Source organism: Bos indicus x Bos taurus, chromosome 12 (assembly GCF_003369695.1).
Source record: "Bos indicus x Bos taurus breed Angus x Brahman F1 hybrid chromosome 12, Bos_hybrid_MaternalHap_v2.0, whole genome shotgun sequence".
Taxonomy (NCBI): Eukaryota; Metazoa; Chordata; class Mammalia; order Artiodactyla; family Bovidae; genus Bos; species Bos indicus x Bos taurus.
In genome coordinates this window covers 78,663,456-78,689,320 of record NC_040087.1, presented here as the reverse complement: position 1 = coordinate 78,689,320, position 25,865 = coordinate 78,663,456, and the positions used below count along the sequence as shown (strand labels likewise).

The window sequence follows — 25,865 nt, the reverse complement described above, 5'->3', positions numbered from 1 at the left end:
GGAGAGAATGCAAAAACAAAAAGTCCATCTCTCCCAAATGAATGCTGGCAGTACATTCTTCTTTCAACATCATACTTGAAAGTGCCAGCTCTGTCAACTAATCCTTCTGCCCACATATCAAGTAAGAAATCCCTTTGTCAGCATTCAAAGCGAGTTAAATATTTTTAGGGACAAAATCATCTTCTTTTATAGCAACACGATATCATGGAGTCTGTTTCTAAATTCTATTCTTTCCTTTTAAAAACACTGTCACCGTGATACCTTTAGGAAGCAACTTCACAGTATTACATATTAAAAGTCGTAAGAAATATTCTTGACTTTTGTTCTAAAACTCCACTTTCAGGAAGTCATTCCTTAAAAATAGTTGTTTGAGAAAAGTTATATGCCTGATGTCCATCACAGCATTCCATGCGAAAACCTGAAAATTTAAAGTCCACTATGGGAAGTGAAAAGACTCTGATGCTGGGAGGGATTGGGGGCAGGAGGAGAAGGGGATGACAGAGGATGAGATGGCTGGATGGCGTCACTGACTCGATGGACGTGAGTCTGAGTGAACTCCAGGAGATGGTGATGGACAGGGAGGCCTGGCGTGCTGCGATTCATGGGGTCGCAAAGAGTCGGACACGACTGAGCGACTGATCTGATCTGATCTGATGGGAAGTGAGCCAATTAAGTTAAATCTCTTTGATGAAATGATGTAATCTGGTCATTCAAAATGAAAGCTATGCAAAACACATGCACAAAAAAACTTACCCTAACCAATGAGTGGAGGTATTATTTGTATCAAATTGCAATTATGTCTGGTGACAAATATATGTGGGAAGGAGGGGAAAAATAAGAGAAAACAGACCTAAATATTAACCTCTATGTTGGAGGAAGCAAACAACGAGTAATTTTAATTCATTTTTTCCACTTTCTAATTTCGTAGAAATAAACTTATATTAACTTCTACAATGAAAACGGAGAACAGTATTACAACAAAATTTATCTGAAATTAAGCAGTAATCAGTTACTAAGCCAACTAGCTTTCTTGTTGGTGGGCATACAAGGCGATCAGCACAGAAAGTCACCAAACAACACAAAACTTTCTGGAAAGGCAGTCTACTTCAGCTTTGCGTTTTCTTTTTTTCAAGGTTAACCCGACCTAACTGAAAAGGATTTAATCTGAACATGTATCTTGCAGGATTTGGCCTGAAATCTGCAGAATGATTTACCTGTATGTACATTTCATGGGCTGTCTCTTGGGTGAGAGGAGGTTCTTGTGTGGGCAGGAACACACTCGTGGATAAAACAAGATGCTGTTCCCTACCCAAGGGAACTGAGGGCCATACAGAGGCCTCTTTCTACAGTCGCTTTGTCCTGTCTGACTCTTTGCGACCCCATGGACTGTAGCCTGCCAGGCTCCTCTGTCCATGGCAAGAATGCTGGAATGGGTAGCCGTTCTCCTCACCAGGGGATCTTCCTGACCTAGGGATCGAACCCAGGTCTCTTGCATTGCAGGCAGATTCCTTACTGTCTGAGCCACCAGGGAAGCCCCACAAAGTAAAAGTAACAGGCCTTTAACAGCTGGCCATCACAGCCTTCCTAATTTTACTCACTATCCTGAACTTAGGAAAAGAGCTGTCACAATTACCTGATGGACATTCAGTTGCTTTAACACAGGAAACAGAGATTCATCTGTCTTCGTCCTGTTCCAGCCAAAATACCGCTGACAAAATATGCAGGCAGTTAAGGCTTATACTGTTTTTAAAGATATTTACAAGTGATAAGTAAAAAGGTCCAAAAAACCCACCCTTGACTCCACTTCGCATATCTCCAAAGATTTTCATATTTATAAAGATTAAAATGGTAATAGAAGATAACAAATTACTCCAACATAATGGCAGTATGTTCTTATAAATATTCTCTAAGATAAAAGACATCCAACTCTCATTTTAGGACACCCAAGACTAGTGACTGTGAAAAAAAAGGCTAATCTAGGATAAAAACAAACTTCTGATATCATACATATATTTCTTTGAGAGAAAAAGATGTAGTTAGATTAATACTACTGCAAACTTTAAAATATCTATCCAGGTGATTATTTAAATATGCAGAAAAGAACAGTAATAAAAAGAACAAACCTAATCATCTTTTCTATTCTTTCAGAATAAACATTTAAATATGATTGCGTATCACTATTTATTTCAAATAAAGATCTTCCTTAAAACTAAAGAGATGATTCACAATAACTAAAACATGGAAGGGACCCAAGTGTCCGTCGACAGATGAATGGATAAACAGAATGTGATATTACATACAATGGAACAGTATTCAGTCTTAAAAAGGAAGGAGAGTCTGCCACATACTACAGTTAGATGAACCTTGAGGATATTATGCAAATGAAATAAGCCAGTCATGAGGAGATCTATACAGTATGGTGTAACTTACGTGATGAACATACATGGAGTGGTCAAAGCCACAGAAACAGAAAGCAGATGGCAGTGGCCAGGGTCGGGAGGTTGACGGGGGGCTCGTGTTTACTAGGTACAGAGCTTTAGTTTCAGAAGATGAGAAGACTAATATGGGGGTGAATGGTGATAACGGTTACACAATAATGAGAAAGTATGTCATAATCGCTGAACAGTACACTTAAGATCATTAAAATGGTAACGTTTTATGTTATGTGTACTTAACCACAAAAAAAAAAAAAAAATGGAGAGAAAGGAATGGAAAGGAGCATCTTAGCTAAAGCAATATTAAGAAAAAAGTGATCCAAGTTCATGTTTCGTAGGTTTTAAACCAACACACACTTTGCCTTGATGTTCCCTGTGTCTGAGGAAGAGAAAGGATACTCTCTGATCTTGTCGAGGTCGGGTTTGCCCCACAGAAACGACCCCTTGGACTCGTCCACCACAGGCTTGAGGTAAGCGTCCGCCACGGCCGGGTTAGGGAAGCCAGGTGTGAGTTGCAACTTGCGCAACTTTTTTTTCACTTTGGTGTCATATGGATTCGGCCTTATCTTCTTATTCTCCTGGGCTTCGTGCCACCACTCTCTACAAGGCAAAGGAAACCAGTCTTCATGAAGCAGTGAGACCTTGTAGCTGATGCACCACAGACAAAGAGCTAAACTTAAAGTTTAGCCACAACTCCTCTGTGTCTTTCCCAGTGGTAAAATGAAATAATGTATGCACATGCGTGCACTTGGTCGTGTCAGACTCTGCAATCCCATGATCTGAGCCTACCAGGCTCCTCTATCCATGGAGTTTTCCAGGCAGGAATACTGGAGTGGGTCGCCATTTCCTTCTCCAGGGGATCTTCCCAACCCAGGGTTCGAACCTGCGTCTCTTGCATCTCCATCATTGGCAGGCGGATTCTTTACAAGCTGAGCCACCAGGAAAGCCCAAGTTGATGTAATGTATCTGTATTATTTACTTCAAGTCAACTACAATGAGGAACCCAAAAATATTTAATAAAATGTAAAAATACCATGAAGACTGTCAAATTTTAAAAATGCAGAATACAACTCTACATCAAATATGATCCCAGTACTGGGAAAAATACACATATGTGGAGAAAGAGAGAAAAAGTTCATGGGGGGGTGGTATTTACAATAATAAAACACTAACAGCTATTTCTTTATTCTGTGCTAGGCAATGTCCTAAGTGAGGATACAGCTATCAATTTTCTTTATGTTTTATTCTTTATTCAATTTTTCCATTGTGAGTACAAATCATTGTGGTGGGTTACAGCCCATGTTGGCCCCTCCGCCCAACAAGAAGCAGGGTTCCATGTTCCTCCCTTTGAGCCGGGCAAGCTCTGTGGCCAAGGAAGTGACTCTGCCAGGCCTTCAGAGACTGCAGTCTCCACTTTCTGTCTCTTTTGTCTCTAGACTGTTTGCCTTGAAAGCTGCCGACATGCTGTGAGGGGGTCCAATGGAGAGGGTCCAGGCCCCCGGTCCACACTGCTGGCTGAGCTCTGCTGACAGCTCCACTCACCAGCTAGGAGCGGGCCATCTCAAGTGGCCCAGCTCAGGTGCCCCTGACACACCTGGAATCAGCCAAGATATCCCCATGCAGCCTGATTAAACTGCAGATTCATGAGCAAAATCTGTGACTACTGCTGCATGAAGTCACTGAGACTTAAGGTAGTTTGTAATGCAGCCAACAGCCAGAAAATTTTATATAGTTAGGATAAATAAGTAGCATGAAAATTAAAAAAAAAACATAAATATAACCCTTTCCAATATATTCATTCAATGGAACCTAAAAAACTCATAATCACTGCTTCAATACTGAGTCCTAGGAACTGACAGACTCGGTCTCCGTCAGTGCGGCCCCTCACCAAGGCAGCAGCGCCCTCTAGTGCTAAGAAAGGCCAACTGCAGTCTTTGTGCAGGATCAAAATGTGAAAAGGAAAAAAAAACAAAAGATCCATCTTCATCAGTTCTATAATACTGTCCAAGAGGGCAACGGGAGAATACCGCTATGTCTCTCCTACTGGCTGTGAATTTTCACCTTCGACACAGTAATCATGACTGCCACTAGGAACAGCAGCACAGCAAACCCATCAAGCCAAAAGGATCACCCCTCCTTAAAGCAAGCGGCCCAGGCACTGAACACAAACATGATGACCTGCCCACCAGCTGAGCTTCAGGGGGACAACAGCGAGTGGCAGTGACTGTGATATAAAACCGAAGGGTTCGTGCCCTGACCAACCCAGTGGAGTGGAATTGCTCTTCTGTGTTTTAGGACTATTTGGGAATCTGGACTCGGCACTTTCTGGTCTCATTTCCCTTCCTCCAAAATTTTCTGTGAATTCTCCCCCAATTTCAATGCTGGTAGCCAACTCCAAATGAAAGAAGAACATACTATGTAGGTCAAACCATACACAGCTGGGCTGAATTCAGCCCGTAGACTCGGAGTAGCTCTGCTTTAGTGGGGAGTGATCGATCAGGGTCTGGGTAGAAGGGAAAGCAGAGAAAAAAGCAAGGAGACACTCTGTCTTCTGCGCTTCACCCTTTCCATGCCCTTTTCTATCTGCCATTGACGAGCTAAGACATATATTCCCACTCTCCGGTCTGGCCGATCTCCCTCTGCACGCTCAGACACAGAAGCACCAGTACACGCACGCTTCCCCTGGCCCCAGCGTGCGGCAGCTCCTAAGCGCACAGCCTGTGACTCGGCCATCTTTCTATTCCAGCCCAGCACACTGGCACATAATGGCTACTCAAAAAATACGTGAAGGAATGAAATGGTAACTTCTACGCTCCCAGGAAATCCTACAGGACTGGCTACGTATCCTTTAGCTCAGATAAAAAACATAATCTAAACAGAATCTTCTCTGATTTCCTCAAACTCTAGAAAAGGGAAAACAAACTTTAGAATCCCAACCATTACCTCCTCCTTCTTTTCCAATGAAGAATGAACTGTGACAGTTCATGATGTAAGTAATAGTCCTGTTTAATTTGGGTGTTTATATATAAACACCGGAAGTAAAGAAATTAAAAAAGGACTTACGAGAATTTTCGGAGTGGTTCCAGGCCGTGTCCAGGGAATTCGTTGAGAATTTCCATGGCGGTAACACAACCCACAGTTGGTATTCCTTCTGTATAATCACTTCCAAGTAAATAGGCCAAATTTATTAATTTGTTCCGGTCCAATCCTGTAAGAGCAAAAATTATTATTACATATTTTTACATCTTTTGTTTTATAAACATTTACTACATAAGATTTATAACTATTTTCTTATAATGATAATATACGTGTGTGTATATCCTCATCCAATGTCCAGAGATATGTTTCATTATTTGAAATAGGATTCTTTTTTGTAAATGACATTGCATTAGGATTTTTAAAGTTTCATTCATCCTCACAATTTTCAATGCCCCATAACCTGTGACCCCCCAAATGCAGCTCTCTCCGAGACCTCTCCTCTAAACCACAGCCACACATAATCAAGTGTCCATCAGGACGTCACATGGGCATCTCAGAAACAACACAGTCAGGCCCAGATCTTCACTGTCCCCCAACCTGCTCCTTACTGTTCCGCCTCCTCATACAAGGCAAGTCCACTCTATACGCATGAATTCTAGGGAGACAAAATTTAGCCCGAAACCACCTCCATGCATCTTTAGAACATGCCAAGCAGGCTTCTTTCTGCCTCCAGGCCTTTGCACATGCCAGCCCCTCTGTCTGACATGCTCACCCCAAGGTCCCTATAGCTCCTGCTTCCTTTCTCCTTTAGCTCCAGCCACAAAGGTACGATTAGTAAAGCCTTGTTTGACCACAAACAAGTGTGACTGGAGAACACTCTTGCCTCTCTTTGGTGGCTTTATTTTTCTATTTGGCTCACACCGCTGTCAAATTATGATTTATGTGTTTTTTAATCATCTGTGTCTTCTGCTGGACTGTTTTATTCTCTGCTGTTTCCCCACTTCCCAATGCCGAGAACAACAACTGGCATATAGGAATCACTCAGTGTGTATTTGCTGAAGGAATGGGAGGATAAGGGATCACTGCCAGAAATAACACAGGACCCTGAGGCTCATGATTCCGGAGGGAGTGACTCGTACCTGCCTCCCCTCTCTGCCACCTCCGGTTTACTCTGGAGAGTGCAGGTAACTAATTGAGTGTAACCAGGTCTGATGACTGAAACTGCAGAAGACATCTAAACACGACAAGGGCTTTAATTTCTTCATTCTGAATTTACAATCCTATTCTGGACTTCCCTGGTAGTATGGTGGATAAGAACCTGTCTGCCAATGCAGGGGACATGAGTTTGATCCCTGGTCTGGGAAGATCTCACATGCTGCACAGCAACTAAGCCCAGAAGCCACAACTCTGAAGCCCGTGCATTTAGAGCCTGTGCCCTGAAGTAAGAGAAGCCACCGCAATGAGAAGCCCACGCACTACAGTGAACAGTAGCCCCCAGTCACCTTAACTCGAGAAAGCCTGAACTTAGCTTTCTGCAAAGACCCTGTGCAATTAAAATAAAGCAATAAAATCCTATTCTACAGAAGCAAATGACCATCATAGGAAAACATGTAGGTGAAAGCGTTGGCCACTCACTCGTGTCCAACTCTTTGCAACTCCATGGACTGTAGCCCTCCGGGTTCCTGCTTATGGCATACTCCAGGCAAGAACACTGGAGTGGGTTGCCATTTCCCTCTCCAGGGGATCTTTCCAACCCAGGGATCGCATCTGGTCTCCCCCTACCATTTCTATCAATACACCAACTAGTCCCTTGGAAAGAAAGAATTCATAATATAAATTCCTAAGGTAAATTTCAAAAACTAATCGTAGTCTGAAGTCTTACCTAATTGGTTGTGAAAGTCCACATACTGGTAATATTCTACAAACTTGTTTTTATTGAAAAAGTTTTTGTAGACGTGCCGTGCCCCGAACAGCCAAATATCACTGTCGTCGGTGATGGTTCCGGAAGTCTGGTCGGTCAGATCCAGGATGGCGCACTGAGCCTCTGCTTCCATGGGAGCCTCGATATAGGGGATGCCGAAGAGGCGGAGCAGTTCCTGAAGAGTGAGACACTCCATGAGCCCTGCAGAAGAGCGGTACCTAGCCTCCCCCCGGAAATGGAGGCCGTCCCCCGGGAGTGGGAGCCATGCCCTAAAAGTGGAGGCCGTGCCCCGGAAGTGGAGGCCGTCACCCGGAAGTGGGAGCCATCCCCTGGAAGTGAGGGCCGTGCCCCAGAGGTGGGGGCCGTCACCCGGAAGTGGGAGCCATGCCCTTAAAGTGGAGGCCGTGCCTAAACGTGTCATTTCGTGCACGTTCCCTCGGGAGGTCTGATTCAGTAGAGGCATGGCAGGTATTTTTCAAGGAGGCCCCGGCTGTTCACCCACCTGGCTTTCCAAGAACATCTGCCCCGTCACAGTAGCGGCCACCCGCTCTTGCTGCTGTTTTTGAGCTTTCAGTGTATTCTGCTGGGTTAAGAGGTTGCTCTCCAGAGCTTCCAGCTCATCCTGTAAAATAATTTCATTTGTAGACAATTACACTAATAACCCAGTTAAGTTCACTGGTTCTAAAAAAGTCTGCATTTAGTCTAAAGTTACCAATAAGCTGTTTCTCCTTACGAAGCTTTCCACTTGGGTTTCTGAGCAAGTCTGTAAAACCTTTAGAGTTCCCCCACTACCTCACACGGGGAACGGGCACTATCCCAGCCAGCAACCTAGCGAGAAGGGAGCCGTCAGGAGGAGCAAGAAGCTGAATATGAGCAGCTAGTGAGGATTCAACCTGCAATTCATGGGAAACTCGAACGCTACTTAACTTGGCTTCCTTAGCAATGAGTGAAAGCGCGACATCACATTATTACCAGATCAATGTCTTGCCACTCATGGAGCGAATCCTCTGCATCTTTCTCAGTCTCTCCGTGTTTTTCAGTAGCCACGGCCTCACTCTCAGAAATCTCTCTTGGGAGGCCCTCGGAGTCACCAGTGGCTTCTTCCTTCTCAGTTCCTGTCGGTTCCTCCTCACTTTGTCCAGAGGGAGGTCTAGAAGCTTCCTGTAACTCAGCTTGAAGTTCATCACTGCTATTTATACTCTGCACTTCAATGAAACTTCCTGTATCAAAATAATGTGGTCATTTTGTCTACAAGTATTAAAGTTATCCTGAAATCAAGAGCTTTACAAAAGAATCCTGAAAACTGTTTTACCCTAAAAAGGAAAGACCTAAAAGTAACAGAAAACACATAACATGACCATAGTATATTATTATTAAATAGATTTAGTAATAAGTGTCTGTAACTTCAAAATAAGCCTCTTCAACTAGATACACTGGCACTGTCTTTGAAATTAGGAACTGAGATTTCAATACTTAGACATCTGCTTTATACAAAAATGTTCTCTAAGTTAACTAATACTGCTTTAAAATTAAAAAAGAACTATCAGGGTATGTACACAATTATGGAGGTTGTTGAAAACGTTTTTATGCTGTTTCACTATGAACACAGCAAAGAAAAAAGCTGTGACTTAGAAAAAGAGCCCTGGAGAAAGACGGGAGAAACAGCTGTTTGTCTTCCACGTCCCTTCCCTCTCTCAATATTTCTTCTTCTCTTTAAAAAGCATTTATGGATTAATTCCCTTCCTCCACTTTAGGTGGAGGAGGCTGGGTCTGAGGACATACTCAAGACAGAGGGCCTGGGGCTCTCAGGGCTGGGGGATGGGGCCTGGGGCCAAGGAGACAGCCGTCCTCCAAGGAGGCGGCCAGGGAGACCAGGAGGCGGTTAGAGAATGAGCCAATACGTAAATACACTGAAGACAGGGGAAGGTCCTTCACTGTCAGCCAGGGAGATTACAGAGAGGTCAGAGCGTGGAGTGAGAGCTGTGACGCTGGAGAGGAAGTACAGACATGAGTGTGAGTTCAAAGGCGTTTGCACGGCCCCATGAACAGGTGTGGGGGCTGGGATTCCAGCCCCATCTGATGGCCCCAGAGCTGGAGCTTCCTGGTCTACGCTGCACCAGTCTCCACCCTCTGGTCACCTCTGCAGGGGAGCGGAACCAAGAAGGCGGAGTGTCTCCCACTCAACCTCAGCTGGAACAGTGTGGTCACTCAAGTTTTTGGTCATTCTGCATGTCTGCAGATGACTACAAAGACACCACTGTGAGGACAGATTCTGAGCTAAGAAATAAATTTTAGTGAGTAGGCAATTTCACAAATATGAAATCTGTGAAAAATAAGGTTTGAATGTACATAAATGTGTATAGATATATAATATACATGTGTACATACTAAAAAGCAGAGACATTACTTTGTCAACAAAGGTCCGTCTAGTCAAGGCTATGGTTTTTCCAGTAGTCATGTATGGATGTGAGAGTTGGACTATAAAGAAAGCTGAGTGCCAAAGAATTGATGCTTTTGAACTATGGTGTTGGAGAAGACTCTTGAGAGTCCCTTGGACCGCAAGGAGATCCAACCAGTCCATCCTAAAGGAGATCAGTCCTGGGTGTTCATTGGAAGGACTGATGTTGAAGCTGAAACTCCAGTACTTTGGCCACCTGATGCAGAGCTGACTCATTTGAAAAGACCCTGATTCTGGGAAAGATTGAGGGCAGGAAGAGAAGGGGACGACAGAGGATGAGATGGTTGGATGGCATCACCAACTCAATGGATATGGGTCTGGGTGGACTCCAGGAGTTGGTGATGGACAGGGAGGCCTGGCGGAGAAGGCAATGGCACCCCACTCCAGTACTCTTGCCTGGAAAATCCCATGGATGGGGGAGCCTGGTGGGCTGCAGTCCATGGGGTCCTGAAGAGTCAGACACGACTGAACAACTTAACTGAACTGAACATGTATATATAGAGAGAGATAGAGAGAGATGAAAAACCAATGTGGTAAAATGCCAGTAATGAGGCTCTAGGTGAGGGAAATAGAAGGTTTTGAAGTTTTTCCAACATTTCCAACTTTCTAATTATTTCAAAACAAAAAACTAAAAAATTAAAGGGAAACTCACCTTTACCTTCTCCAACTAGGGCACTTCCTCCCTAACCTAAATACAACATAAAGAGTAGCTACCAGGAAAGGTCAAGATTGCATTATGAGCTGTGTGTCCCTGGCAAAGCCACTTGACCTTTCTGGGTCTCTAGTTCATCAGCTGAACAATGTGGACCTGGACCATGCTCAGGTGTGAAAGCCTGCGTTTCTTTATCTCTTAGGAAAGCGCAAGCACCTACCGTCGGATTCACTGTCTTCGGAGTCTACTTCTGTTGGTTCCGTGGACTCTGGCACCGAAATCAAACCCTGGCCTGCAGATCCAACGGACTCATGTTCTTGGATGGTTTTCAAGAAATTCTCATGCTCTGGGGCACTGCTAGGTGCCTCATTTCCTAAGTCACTTACTGTGTCTATAGCGACACTCAGGGTGTTACTCAATTCTTGCAAACTGGCGGTGCCAACGATGTCAGGGGCAGGATTTTTTTCAGGTTCTGTTTCGTCATCACTTGAGAGAACAGAGGCGGCACGTTTACTCTCGGGTGGAAGAGCCTGCTGTGGCTCGGGCACTCTGGTGTATGTCCCACTCCTTGACACAGAACTTGGACTTGTCGGAGGTGTTGGTATCTGCTCTGGTTCCCCCGGGAGCCCAGGCGCATCCCCGTGTGGCACCACGGTGCTTTCTAAAGGAACCAGATCTTTTCCATCCTGAGCTGTAGACTCAGCACTGGGTTGAAAGGGTTCCTTCAACGCATGCATAGATGGCATCTGTTCTTTTGGAAAGCTAGACTCACTGCCTTGACAAAAGACAGTCCGAAGTAAAGGAGCTGAGTCTGTCTGCTCTTTTTCATCACTCTTTTTCATCACATGCTCCTCTGTGAGGGTCACACTGGCAACACGAGGCGCTTCTGTCAACAACTCTCTGTCTCCATCTCTTACTTCAGGTTCTTCCACAGCTTCCTCATCAGAACTGCTCACCAGCGGTCTTGGTTTTCTCCTGCCTGCTCCCTCTGTCTGCACACTAGCATGCAATTTCAGATCTTCATCGTCGTCATCGAGAGCTCTCTGAATGGCCAAGAGGGTCAGCGGGGACACAGAACCCTCAGGGGCGGGAGCAGGTGGGCTCTTCACATCGCACGGCCTGCGATGCTTGCCCTCCAGCTCGTCTTCTGAGCTACTGCCCAGCAGGGCAGCCTGCATGGCCAGCAAGGTTCGCGGGGAGGGAGGGGAGGCGTCGGGCTCTTTCTTTGGCTTCAGTTTTTCACACGGAGGTGACTTCGTGTCTAAAGCCCCACTATGCTTTTCGCTGCAAGAAGGAAGGGGCTCTGAATCCGCTTCTGTGGCTTTCTTAGCTTGAACACCTTGAGAAAAATTAAAACAGTGTCACTAGGTAGTTCTACAGGGCGACAGCATGCTTCTAGTTAGACGAGTACAAATATACTTGTTCTCATGATGAAGTTATAAATTCTCATTCAACCAGAAACTAGGGATTAATTAATTTTACAGTGGGTTGGTACAGTACTAGTTAATACATTAATGGTTGTATAGATCATCACATTAATAATACTTATAGTTAATAAATTAAGTAGGCCTTCATTCATGTTATCTGCAGGTGGGAGTTTATAGAATTCAGAGACGCGACATACTTTTGGGTTTTAACCATCAAGTAAGTGATGGTGTGTGGTACCTTTTATCAAGATGTAGTGGGAAGTGTCCTCAGAGACCACTCTCCTGGACTCCACCTCCTTCAGAAAGCCTCCTTCATCTTCATACTGCCTTTGGATTTGCCCTGAATGTTGTTGATTCATTTCCTTCTCGACGTTTTCTATGTGTTGGTTTAGATAGTTTTTTTTAAGCAAGCCTTTTAGCTGGTACTGTGAAAAGTCATTGGACTCCTAAAATAAAATAAATAAACAGAATGATTTCATACATTAAATACAAATAGTATTCCCATATTTCCACCCTTTTCCCCAAAGGAGATAACTGAGTTTTTCCATTGGTGCTATTTTTACACTAGAAAAGTAAAATGTGAACAGTAGGGGAAAGCCATAATTGCCTTGTTAAAGAGTAATCTTTCAAACAAAAAGAACTGGGCAAAAGAAAAGAAATCATGAATCCTGTTTATGATTCAGTTATTTACTCAAAAAACATTTATCGAACGTGGGATGCACACCAGGGAGTCTGAAATGTTGACTGTGGCTTACAGACAGTTTTTTAAAATGCAAGTGAACTGCTGGTCCCTGGTCCACAAAAGACACACAATAAATCATTGTAGTCAGTTATTAATAATACTTAACATTTACAGCGCATCTCCTGAGTAAGGCATTCTTCTAAGAGTTTTAACATACATTATCCCATTTTATACTCAATCACCAAGGAGACAGAGTCATTACCTCCATCCTACAAATGAACAACCTGAGAGTTAAACAGTTTAAGTAACCTCTCTAGAACCGTGTGGTTAGTTACATGGCAGATGTGGGTCAAAGCCAGGTTGCTAAGCCTTATACTAGCTTATTACCAAGATTATGATGATCACTCATATCTCACCAACATTACTATTACCAATATTGCATTTGCCTAATGTACAGACAGTGCAAAGGTCCAACCTATGTGACTCAGAATTTCCCTCAGCTACCAGGATGACAGATCCAATGGGCTGTGCACCATTCTACCCTGGCCAACCCAGCCCAGAGGCTCCACGTTGGCAGAAAGAGAAGAAATGGAGCAAGGCATTGGGACTGACTCTTTTTCTCCCATCTGATACACTGTTGTTTACATAATCAAAATTCTATTTCCTCAAAGACAAGCCAGAGGTCCTTTCACACTCAAGAAATAGAACGCTTGACTGAGGGCTTCAGAAGGCTTCCCTGGTGGCTCAGGAGTCAAGAAGCCACCTGCCAATGCAGGAGAGACTGGTTTAATCCCTGGTCCAGGAAGATCCCACAGCCTGTGGAACAACTAAGCCCATGCCCCACAACTACTGAGCCCGTGCTCTAGCACCCAGGAGCCCCAACTACTGAGCCTGCTCGCCCTAGAGCCCATGCTCCCAACAAGAGAAGCCACCGCATTGAGAAGCCCATGCACTGCAACAAAGAGTAGTTCTCCACGCACCACAGCTAGAGAAACACCCGTGCAAAGCAACAAGACCCAGTGCAGCCAAAAATAAATACATAAAAATTATTTTTTAAAAATGCTTGGTTGATAAACTGAGCACGGATTCATCCCTCCCCAGAGGTGAAAATAAATTTACTTCTGTCCTTTGTACATTATTTCTGTACACCTTGGCATTTTCCTACATTCATGTGCTTCATGGAAAAGCAGAAAGGAATGATGGGAAAAGAAACAGCTCCTGCCTTTTTCATATTTTTCTTATCAATCTAAGAAACGTTCCAAAGTCTGTAGAAAAAAATAAAGCCCCACATCCATTCATTAGCAATATTACAAAATTTATAGGTAAAGTTAACGGAGAATGATATTAGAAAGAACAGGTTGTAGCAGTAGGAAGGAAAACGAGACTCACTCACCAGCTAAACACAGTGATGATGGTGCAGTGAGACCAGGGAACACACTCAACAGAACCCAATTCCATGCGCTGCCCCACTTCCCATTTCTGCAGCTGCGGAGCCACCATCAGAGGCTCCAAGCTGAGGAATTTACCACTGAATTCCCTGTTACCACCATCCAGAAAGAGGAAAAGGGAAGACGGGAGTAGTTCAATTCCTGGTCCAGGAAGAGGGAAGAGGAAAGAGGAAGAGGGAAGACTACACTTCTAGCCTTCAGAGGAACAGATACCTGGAATTTCAAGTTAGAACAAACTTCTCCACTGTGATTAGGTTCTATATTACTGCAAATATTCTACAATGTATATGATGGATTAAAATAATTTTCATGAACTAACTTAAGGACTGAACTACTGAGCACCTACTATGTGAAAAATACTGAGCTAAGCGCTGAAAATACAGAAGTGCACAAGGTAGGCACATCTGGGAGCTAAGAATCTAAAGAGATACCAAAGGGACCTGTGAGAACACAGAGCAGGAGACAAGACTTGGTCTTGGTGGAAAGTCAAGAGGTCTTCGGTAAGTGTAAGTGCCAACTTATACAAAATGATGTTTCACAGGATCACAGAGATATGCAAAGACTGTTTACTGAAAACAACAGATCCTGTAATGTTTATCAATATTCTCTTATTTTAACAAAAAATTTTGCTGACACTCTTAACTGTACACATTAACATGCTATTGTATATTTCACCTCTGGCATCGCTTCAAATAATGTTCTTCTCCGCTTAGTAAATTCCTTCATATCAGTCAAGATTTCATGCTTTACTTCAAGGGGCAGGCTGTTGAAATCTTCAGACTCAATGTCAACTGCATGAGGATTCTGAAAGAACTCTTCCTGTAAAGAGTGAAACATAACACCATGACATTTACATTTTACACACTTAACTCTACTCACCATGCCAGACTTTGTGTGTGTGCTTGTATACAGAGTTCTACATAATCTACAGTAGGCTAAATACAGTTATACATATCTGCAACAGGCATTAAAGTGAACGGACAGGTGAGGGAATACATCCATTTACTCATTCAACAGTACATGAACCGAGAACTTCCAGATGTTCAAGCTGGATTTAGAAAAGGCAGAGGAATCAGAGATCAAATTGCCAACATCTGTTGAATTATAGAAAAAGCAAGAGAATTCCAAAAACGTATCTACTTTTGCTTCATTGATGCTAAAGCCTTTGACTGTGTGGATAACAAGGAACTGTGGAAAATTCTTAAAGAGATGGGAGTATCAGACCACCATACCTGCCTCCTGAGAAACCTGTATACAGGTCAAGAAGCATCAGTTAGAACCCTATGTGGAACAACATACTGGTTCAAAATTGGGAAAGGAATATGTCAAGGCTGTATACTGTCGCCCTGTTTATTTAACTTATATGCAGAGTACATCACATGAAAGGCCAGGGTGGATGAAGCACAAGCTGGAATCAAGATTGCTGGGACAAATATCAATAACCTCAGATATGCAGATGATACTACCCTTAAGGCAAAAAGTGAAGAGGAAGTAAAGAGCTTCTTGATGAAGCTGAAAGAATAAAAAACCTGGCTTAAAACTCAACATTCAAAAACTAAGATCATGGCATCTGGTCCCATCACTTCATGGCAAATAGATGGAGAAACAATGGAAACAATGAGAGCCTATTTTCTTGGGCTCCAAAATCACTGCAGATGGTGACTGCAACCATGAAATTAAAAGATGCTTGCTCCTTGGAAGAAAAGCTATGACAAACCTAGACAGAATATTAAAAAGCAGAGATATTACTTTGCCGACAAAGGTCTATCTAGTCAAAGCTATGGTTTTTCCAGTAGTCATGTATGGATCTGAGAGTTGGGCCATAAAGAAGGCTGAGCACCAAGAATTGATGCTTTTGAACTGTGGTGTTGGAGAAGACTCTTGAGAGTCCCTTGGACTGCAAGGAGATCAAACCAGTCAATCCTAAAGGAAATCAATCCAAAATATCCACTGGAGGGATTGATGCTGAGGCTGAAGCTCCAATACTTTGGCCACCTGATGCAAAGAACCGACTCACTGGAAAAGACCCTAATGCTGGGAAAGACTGAAGGTAGGAGAAGAAGGGGACGACAGAGGATGAGATGGTTGGATGACATTACTGACTCAATGGACATGAGTTTGAGCAAGCTCTGGGAGATGGTGATGGACAGGGAGGCCTGGTGTGCTGCAGTCCATGGGGTCACAAAGAGTCGGACAGGACTGAGTGAATGAACAACAACATTCATTAATTCAAAAGAAAAAAGAAATACTTACTAGGCATCTCTAATATACCATGTACTGTTCCAGGTGTTTAAAGTACTTTAGAGATCATGCCAGATAAACTTCTATTCTTAGAAGAAGAAAACACATGATAAACAAATAAATGAACAAGATAATGATGAGAAAACAAAGCAAGTTAATCTGATAGAGTTGATTAGAAGAATAGAAAGAGAAAAAAATATTTGATAAATAGGAAAGACTCCACAAAAAACGACCTGTATTCGCCTGACACTATCACAACAATGTTAATCGGCTCTAGCCCAGTGCAAAATAAAAAGTAAAAAAATAGTAATAACGACCTGTGAGCAGAGGCATGAAAGACACCAGAAATCTACTCAGGGAAGAGCATCCAAGGCTGAAGGGACAGCAAGTGCAAAGTCCCTGAGGCAGAGATGAGCCTTACGAATTTAAATAATACTTATAACTGCTTTAGTTAGATACATTTTGTGTTGCTTTTAACCTAGTGGCTCAGTTTGTAAAGAATCTGCCTGCAATTCTTTACCTGGGTTTGATCCCTGGGTTGGGAAGATTCCCTGGAGAAGGAAATGGCAACCCACTCCAGTATTCTTGCCTAGAGAATTCTAGGACAAGAGCACAGAGGAGCCAGGAAGGCTACAGTCCATGGGGTCGCAAACAGTCGGACACAACTGTGCAACTTTCACTTTCTAAAACCAAAAGTGAAATTAACCGTGAGAAATTTCACAGACACACAAAAGTATAAAACTTTTCTAAATTTAACTTGATTACTGAAAGTACTTTAAAACTCTTCATTAGTAAAGGAGACAAAATAATAGTTTGCTTTCTTGTATGTATGTGTGCTATGTGTCTGTAGACCAGCAAGCACTTAAAACATGCCAGTCATTTTATTCAGAGCTTCCAGTGTTCTCCCTCAAGAATGATCTCATCACTCCTACAGGGAGGGCATCAAAAATTAAAAAAAAAAAAAAAGCACCATGGAGAAGCTAAGTTGCATCTAAGATCTCAAAACTAGTGAGCAATGGAGCCCAGACTTAACTGCAGGGGTCTCTGCCCACAGGGTCCCTGGTCTTCACCAAGTCTGTGCTTTCTTGCTGTGTTAAGGCGGCAGTATTTTCATGAGCTGAAGAACCTTGCAATTTTATCAAAAGTCTTCTAACAGACATACTAAAATATTATTATAAACAGACAAGGGAATCAAAGAATGTTACCTGCTATTGTGAGAAACTTGCAGGAAATTTCAAAAACATGTATCCACAGCACAAGTTCAATTTGTAAGCATGCTAGTCATTAGATGATAGAACATGTCCACAGGTTCTCTGACTCTCTTTTCTGGATGAATTCCCCTCCCATCCAGTAGGTGCTGACCTTACCCGGCAGCCAGTGAACTGCACACCGTGGACAGGAGGCTGCACATCCCCCAAGGCTGTCAGAAAGGGCAGCACAGGCCCAGCAGTCACTTCCTCCTGGGCTCCTGCCCTGGGAACCCAGCGCCGCTGTGCCCGAGCTCAGGACACACAGGCGGGGTTCTGACGGACTGCCAGCATCAACAGCGGGGCACGCAGGAGAGGAGGCCTGGAGGGACTCCAGTCCCAGCTCCAGCCTGACTGCACCCACACAGGAGACGCTCAAGGGAACTTCCCCCTGCGCTCATCAACCCCCAGATCAGCGAAGAAGATGATAATAAAAGACAGTCGTCACAGCACTAAGTTATACAGCAATAGATAGCTACAGCCTGTGCAGCAACATACATCTTCATAAATGTGTACGTACCCATGCACCCTTGAAACACACACGCATTTCCAAACACACACACAGATACGCAACCATACAGGGTGGGAGGGCACTAACATACAGCAAAATGCTACTAGAAGTTATTCATGGGTGACGTGCTTTCCTTTATTGTTATATGAGCATTAGTTATTATATTCATTTACTGGCTGGTTAAAAAAGAAAGATGGCTTATTTTGGATACCTAGATATGCATAATTCCATATATGTTTGTGAGCATGTGTATATTTTATATATGATGCACACATATATATACACACAACAAATAAGGTACTATCTGTCTTTCTTATCAAGAACATTCATAAGTCCATACTACTCATTAAAAGCATTCATTTTCATGTTATTCATTTCAAATACTAATAATAGAATAAATTCTGCATTCAAAAATTATTTAAATACCTGTAATGCCTGTTTCTGACTCATCCTTTCTTGCCATTCTTTTTCATCCTCCTCTTCTGAACTGAAAGTCAAACACACCATTTATAATACCTATGATTTAATGATGACTCACAAAAATATTTCTTGAGTGCAAGGCACTGCTAGTTACAGAAGCTACAGTGGTGAATAAGATGGCAAGAACTGTGCCATCTTTGGTCTCACCATATGGTAGGGACACCTGTAAGGGAGCGATCATAGCAAGATCTAACATCTTCCACCACCAGCGCAGAGCAGGTTGCCAAAGGGGCAATTAAGAGTCACCTCACTGCAGGAGCTTTCTGAATTCTCTCGCAATTACATTGCTTGGAGAAAAAAGAAGAAACTAGAACATTTTTAAGCAAGGACATGACAGTATCAGATTTGAGTTTTAACAGGTTCTACACTACAAATCAGAAACTGGGCCTGATAGGAGTTCCTCCAAAAGGGTAAGATCAGAGATGGAGACAGAAGTACGGAAGCCAGACCAGTAACCTCGAGACACGGTGATGGCGGCAGCGGGGATTCAAAAGCTGTGTGGCCTCACAGGAGCCCTGGGAAAGGAATGGGGGTGGTCGGGGTTGGGGCGGGGGGGACAAACCGGCCCTCCACCTGCACTTCAACCAGAGAAGCCACTGAGGATTATCAGCCAGCAGGAGGAAGAGCGACCAGAGAGGTCCCCAGAGAACAGGACCATATGGGCACTACATCAGCCTGAGAATTGCAAAGCAGCCACTGGATTTAACAGGGAGGACATCGTGTGTGCAGACTTCAGTGATGGTGAGAGAGAAAATGCCAGGCTGAGAAGCAGGTTGAGACGGTAGGTGTCAACAAAGAGTCAGAAAAACCAGAATCCACGTCTCCACAAACTCTAAATGAACAATGCTAACACAGGCTCCTGAGGATGAAGAAAGGAAACCACCACAAACCACTAAGGGAGTCAATAGAAGATGCAGCCTTTAAAAACCAATCTAAGTGTCGAGAATGTGTATTGCAGATGCATTAATCCAACACACCTTATCATTTAAGTAGGGGTTTAAATCTGTCTGAATGCAGCAATGACATTTTTAAATAGTTAAAACATTTACCTGTTTTTCTCTTTCTCTTGTAAAGGTGGCAAAGCATAGATGTCATCTTCTCTCTGAACTTGAGTAAGACTGGGAAGAGCTTCCTCCCTGAAAAGTACACAGAGGCTTCACCAGAGATGATAGGAAACAGTATTTTGAGAGTCAGTAATATTCCCCATTGAACACACAAACCCAGCTGAGAAGGGGAAACCAGGGTATGGGTTCTGCCTTGCTGGCCTGCTTGCCTCCAGAAAGAGGGAACCTGGTCTTGGCATGAAGACAACTGTTAGGAGAGTAAAACATACAAGCCATGCAACCTGGCAGCTTTTCCTTCTCACTGTCAAAGCTGATTCTCAAAGATCAGAGAACTGTCACCTCAGTTCACTCAGTCAAATGGACATTCCATTGAGTCCTCTTATTAGAGAAAGGGAATCACAGAATTCAGTGCAAACATAAAAAATGCTCATCTTTGAAATGAATGTAATTCTCTGCTTGCCTTTTGCTTTTTAAGGCGGTTTTGATAACCTGTCTTTTCAAAAATGTTTTCAAAAGCTTCTCTGTAGTTGTTTTGGAGTCACTGGCGGCCAAGTCCTTTTTATGCCTTCTCTTAGCCTGTGAGAAGAAAGAATATAGGATTTTATTTTGGGGTATTAGTATATTAAAAACAATTCTGTGGCTTTTTTCTCCATGGAATTTGGTTTGTCTTCTGAGTTTTCAGATTATAGCTGTTTTAGTGTTTTCTCCTAATTAGTGTACAAGTGAATAGCTTCAGGTTTTTGTTGTGTAAAGGACAGCCAGAGTTTCTAAGTATTACTTAATGAATTATTATACAATGTATTTGGGAAACCATTACTTTGTTTCTTTTAAATGTCCTTTAATGTTCCCAAGAAGCCTAAACTTAATACTATATAATTAAGTAAATGCTTCCCTAAAGGGATTATTACATCAATTAACTAGTCTTTAAAATGCTACTGTTAGGTCAAAGCCAATTTCTGGTATTAGTTTTTATAAAAACACATTACTTATATGTAACTCTGCCCTTCCATATCCAAAATGATGTCAAAGGAAATCCTAAAATGTACAGATATACCTTGTAAGAAATTTCTAAACAGGGAAAAAGGAAATAGTCTCTGAGCTTACAGTTAAATATAAGGCAAGACTATCAAAACATTCTTTTTCTTTTTGATATAGTTGCTATATAATACTGTGTAAGTTTAACTGTAGAACACTTAAGAAGATAATCCAAAGGGAAAACTCTTTACTATAACTACTGTTAACTTTAATAGTTTTATTAAACATTAAATATTATTGCACTCATGTTATACGTTTTCAGAGGTAAATTTCTTTGAAAAGAAATTATCTGTTTATGATAAATTTTTAAAAGTTGAATTAAATTGGATATATGTCAAAGTAAGTCTTGGTTTCCAAAATTCTAAGAAGAAAATTTTAATTTTAGGTCAATTAAAATTTGAACTAAAATTCTAAGAATGCAGAAAGAAAAATATATATATATATATAACTCTTACCAATGTCTGTTTCTTCAATAGTGGAGCATCCCCATCAAACACAAAAATAGGACGAATTCGGAAAAATAAGAGTTTGCAGAGTCGGTGGAACAAAGTGAGAAGATGGGCGTTTTCTATGGAGTTCCCGTGGCGATCGCGGACTCCTTTAAGAGCCTGGTTTAACCAGATGCTAATATCTAGAAGAATTGTTCATGGAAAACACTCTGCAAATCCTTCCCTCCCCTTACAAATCCCCAATGCCTGATATTATTGAAACATTAAAACTGAGCACTCATCCCAATTCACTTGAAACTGAAAAATGTTCAGCCCTACTGGAATCTCCCTAAAGTGAGTTCACTTTAGTTGGGCTCCTGTCATCACTGTTTACATCCTGAACTGTAAAAGCTTACACAGGCACATGTCTCCTTTAAAAAGTCTAATTGAAAGGAACTTCTTTAAAAGAAACCAGTGATCTATATGAAATTTTAGTAAATTAACCAACTCTTTTGGAGAACGATTTAGCAATTCATAGCAAAACACTTTAAAATCTACATTCTGTTTTATGTAAGAATTCCACTTCCACACACTTATCCTCAAGAAGTCATCACAGACTTATAATCAGAGTGACTTATAAGGTGGTTTTGTTTATAATAATGAAAATATGAAGAATGGAAGTTTTCCAATTGGTCTTTTTTTAAAATTAGATTATGATATCATGATTTGCTGCAATCCAAGTGACCCTTAAGAATAGAAGCTAAGCACATAAAGCAGTCACAAAATATTATTAAAGGAAGAAATAAAACAGGTTACAAAAGTATGGACAGTATAAATCTATTTTGTAACATATGCAGTATGTTAAATATACTTGAAGCTCAGACCTCAAAATATTGGGTTGACACAAAAGATGGTTCAGGGTTTTCCATAATATGTTACACAAAAACCGGAACAAACTTTTTGGTCAACACAATGTTAAGAGTAGTTATCTTCTGCTGTGATTACAACTGATTGCTTTCTTCTTGGAGTCATCTTCTATTTTTAAATTTCACTAAAAAGTGCTTTTTAACTAACTGCTTTCTATTTGTTCCTAAGAGAAGGACACAGCCCTCTGCTGCGTTCCCTGGATCTCTGCCCACTCCCCTGGCCCACCATCAGAGTGCTCACTTCCACGGTGGTGGCTCTCAGGCCCTTTCCTTTCCTCCTGTCTGCAGCGTCCACCCAGGCTACCTCTGGCCCCCTGCAACTGCAGCCCCCACAGCCCCGCACTCCAGGCATGGACCTCTGCCCCAGAGCTCTCCTGACCCCAGAATGGATGACCAAGTTGACATCTCTACCTGCTGCTTCACAGTCACTGCAGACCTGACACAAGCAAAACCTGAGATCCATAAAAAAATTAAAAAAAAAAAAGAGCTCCCTGTCTTCGCACCAGGCTGCTCACACCCGTTTCAGTGGACATCTCTCCAGTTCGCTCAAGCCAGAACCCTGAGCGCCACCCCATACCTTCCCCTCACCCAGCACTGCCAGGTCCCATCAGTTCCCCCTTTCTATCTTGAAAGTCTACGTTAGAGTTCACCAACATACCTATAGTGAAAACCCCTGGGAAGCTTCCCTTTGCCTTTAGGATATCATCTGAGGCTCATTCAGGTCTGCGAAGCCCTCAATGAGCTGCCCTCTGCTCATTTCTCCTGGCTCGTGTCAAGCCACTGGGCTTCTCTGGAAGCCTGGAGTCACTGAGCTCCTTCCTTCCTGCAAGGTCTTCACGCTCCTTCCCCAGCCTGAAAAAGCGCCTCCCTCTCTGAGCCCTTGGGCCGAGATTAAGACGTCCAGTGATCCACTCTTGTGTAAAAACACCTTGCTGACTTCACAGCAGAAATGCTTCTATGCGCTCGGGGATACATAACTAGACCAAACAAAGCGTTTGCGCTAATGGAGTTTACAATCTAGCGGGGGAGCAGTCCAGACTGTGAGCTCCGTGATGTGCCTAAACCACACTGCCTGGCATGGCTCTCCCTCTCAGCGTACAGAGGAGGCAACAAAGATCTGCAATCAGATGAGCTGAGCAGTTAAAATATTCGTATGAATGACATTACCTAACTTACCACCATAAAAGACAAGGCCCATCAACAATTAACTGAATAAACACTACATAAACCAACTAGTGGACAGCAAGCTAGATTCACTCCTATATTTGTGGGCTACTAGGCATACCCAAAAGCCTAAGGATAGAAGAGTGAAAAATAAAGCCATGAACAAAACAGACAGGGTCCACACCCCTGAGAAACTTGCAATTCTAATAGGGAAGACAAACAATAAAAATCAAGTATAGCTATAGAATACATTAGGTTGTTGGTAAGTGCCAAGGAAAAAACTAAGAGCAGAGTAAATGGGCAAAAACATGATTGAGAGTCAATGGCTCTTAGGTGGGGGAAAAAATGAAAGTTAGTTGCTCAGTCATGTCTTACTCTTTTTGACCCTATGGACAGTAGCCCACCAGGCTCCTCTGTCCATGGAATTCTCCAGGCAAGAATACTGGAGTGGGTTGCCATTTCCTTCCCCAGAGGGATTTTTGCAACCCAGGGATCAAATCCAGGTCTCCTGCATTGCAAACAGATTCTTTACTGAGTCAACAGGGACTACATTAGATGGGGAAGGCCTGTCCAAAGAAGTAACACAGATCTGAGCAAATGAGAGAAGACAGTGAGGCTGGAGGTACAGCGAACACAAATGCCCTGGACCAGAAATGTGTTCTGTTCAAGGCCAACGTGGCGGGTGCAAAAGGAGCAGGGAGAGGACGAGATGTATCTGCGGTCACTGGAAGGATGTCACTGAAGGCTCACCCCAGTGGCCAAGTGAGGAATGAACTATCATTACAAGGAAACCTGCTTTAAGCTAGTTACAGTAGCCTGAGTGAAAGCAGAATGCAGTGGTGAGGACCAGAAGACGTCAGCTAAAGGGTCCATCCTGGAAGTACGATTTGGTGTTGGCTTAATTCTATATTGTACTGGGTCAAGATTTCTAAATGCTTTGTTCCGGTTGCTACACCACTGTATTAGATGGAATAAGTTTCTACTTAACTCATTCAATTTTATGAAGTGTTAAGTCACTCAGTTGTGTCGGACCCTTTGCCACCTCATGGACTGTAGCCCACCAGGCTCCTCTGTCCATAGAATTCTCCAGGCAAGAATACTGGAGTGGGTAGCCATTCCCTTCTTCAGGGGATCTTCCCAACACAGGAATTGAACCTGAGTCTCCAGCACTGCAGGCAGATTCTTTGCCATCTGAGCTACCAGGGAATGAGAAAATCTAATTTCAGATCGGTGGCTCTCAACTCTGTTATCCTTTGGAACTAGACATGAACCTTCTGAAACACAGGCTACTAAACCCGCTGTGCTTAGTCACTCAGTCATGTCTGACTCTGTGCCACCCCATGGATTGAAGACCACCAGGCCCCTCTGTCCACACGGATTTTCCAGGCAAGAATACTGGAGTGGGTTGCCATGCCCTCCTCCAGAGGATCTTCCCAACCCAGGAATCAAACCCAGGCCCCCCACATTGCAGGTGGGGCCTACACAGAGTGTAATACTTTGTTAATAATAGAGTTCAGTGTATTTTACAAATGCTAAGGTCCATAAGAGACAAAAGTTTAATTATTAATTCTTTATTATTTGACACAAACATTTATATTGGATAAATAAACAAGACACTCAGCTGTAAATGGTAAAAAGACCAAACAATTTATTTCAGGGATTCAAGAATAAATTATGAACCTAGTATGCCAAGGGTAATTTCATTAACAAATAAAACCAAAAAACCTGAATACATTTTACAAACTATTAATTCCTCACACGGGCTGGAATGTAAACTGATATAAACTTCTGCTGACGTTTTAAGGGTTCCTGACAATACCGCTTTCATTCCTATGGATAGATATTAAAACCTTCAGGAAGCAATGGTTTAAGGAACCACTAGAGGGCGGCCACAGCACGTGTACTTAAAACACAAACCTTTGCCACAAGCTATCAGGCATAAAACTTTTAAGCCACCATTCATTACGGATGTGTTTTAAATTACCCACATTGCAAAAAATATATAATCATCATCATTATCATCGTCTTGCTTTACTTAAAAAAAAAATTATCACTCTTCTATTACATATGAATTGTCTCCAACCGAAGTCAATGAATGGCTCCTCCTGCTGAATCCCCACCCCCTGTGACAGTGCATTTACCACAGCAACTACTGCAGCACTGTCTTCTCCACAGAGCATGGAGCCCCTAGTCATACGTCCCAACTTAGGGAACTGGTGGAAGGTACCACCAGCTTCTGGAACAGAACATTCAGGAAAAAAAAAAAGAAAGATAAAAACAGAAAGATAATGAAGCTGCTGCTGCTGCTAAGTCACTTCAGTCGTGTCCGACTCTGTGTGACCCCATAGACGGCAGCCCACCAGGCTCCCGTCCCTGGGATTCTCCAGGCAAGTACACTGGAGTGGGTTGCCATTTCCTTCTCCAACAGATAATGAAGAATGCCTAACGAATAAAAACACTAAAATTTCAGAAACAGCTTTCACCTGTTTCCATAATTAGGAAATAACATCTAATTCTAAAGACAAAACCAGCCAAACACGCACACCAACAAGTCCATCACAGAGGTTGGGAGGAAAATAACGCACGGTACACCTTTTGAAATCTTTGCGGTGCTGTAACATACGAATTTCCTATTCCAAAAATCGTAACAAAAAAAAAAGTAAGTTACTTTTAAAAAAAGAAAACGTAAAACACATGTCCACACACGTTTTTCTTCCTCTCATAAATATAAACGGGCAAGACTCAGGACAGCTGGCAAAACTATTGG

The 25,865-nt window shown here is 42.7% G+C and overlaps 1 protein-coding gene across 2 annotated transcripts in view; it reads right to left on the bottom strand.

Annotated features, from left to right (window-relative positions):
* Window positions 1-25,865, bottom strand: part of LOC113902536 (basic immunoglobulin-like variable motif-containing protein) — a 69,237-nt gene that overhangs the window by 912 nt on the left and 42,460 nt on the right. For both annotated transcript variants that reach the window (XM_027557935.1, XM_027557932.1), the window contains 13 exons: window positions 21,036-21,211; window positions 20,006-20,121; window positions 19,531-19,617; window positions 18,428-18,488; window positions 14,678-14,821; window positions 12,111-12,318; window positions 10,666-11,784; window positions 8,308-8,555; window positions 7,838-7,957; window positions 7,297-7,510; window positions 5,499-5,643; window positions 2,835-3,035; window positions 1,634-1,718 (listed from right to left, as the gene is read on the bottom strand). In XM_027557935.1, coding sequence (XP_027413736.1) covers window positions 1,634-1,718; window positions 2,835-3,035; window positions 5,499-5,643; window positions 7,297-7,510; window positions 7,838-7,957; window positions 8,308-8,555; window positions 10,666-11,784; window positions 12,111-12,318; window positions 14,678-14,821; window positions 18,428-18,488; window positions 19,531-19,617; window positions 20,006-20,121; window positions 21,036-21,211 — 2,924 coding nt within the window. The remainder of the gene's footprint in view (window positions 1-1,633; window positions 1,719-2,834; window positions 3,036-5,498; window positions 5,644-7,296; window positions 7,511-7,837; window positions 7,958-8,307; window positions 8,556-10,665; window positions 11,785-12,110; window positions 12,319-14,677; window positions 14,822-18,427; window positions 18,489-19,530; window positions 19,618-20,005; window positions 20,122-21,035; window positions 21,212-25,865) is intronic.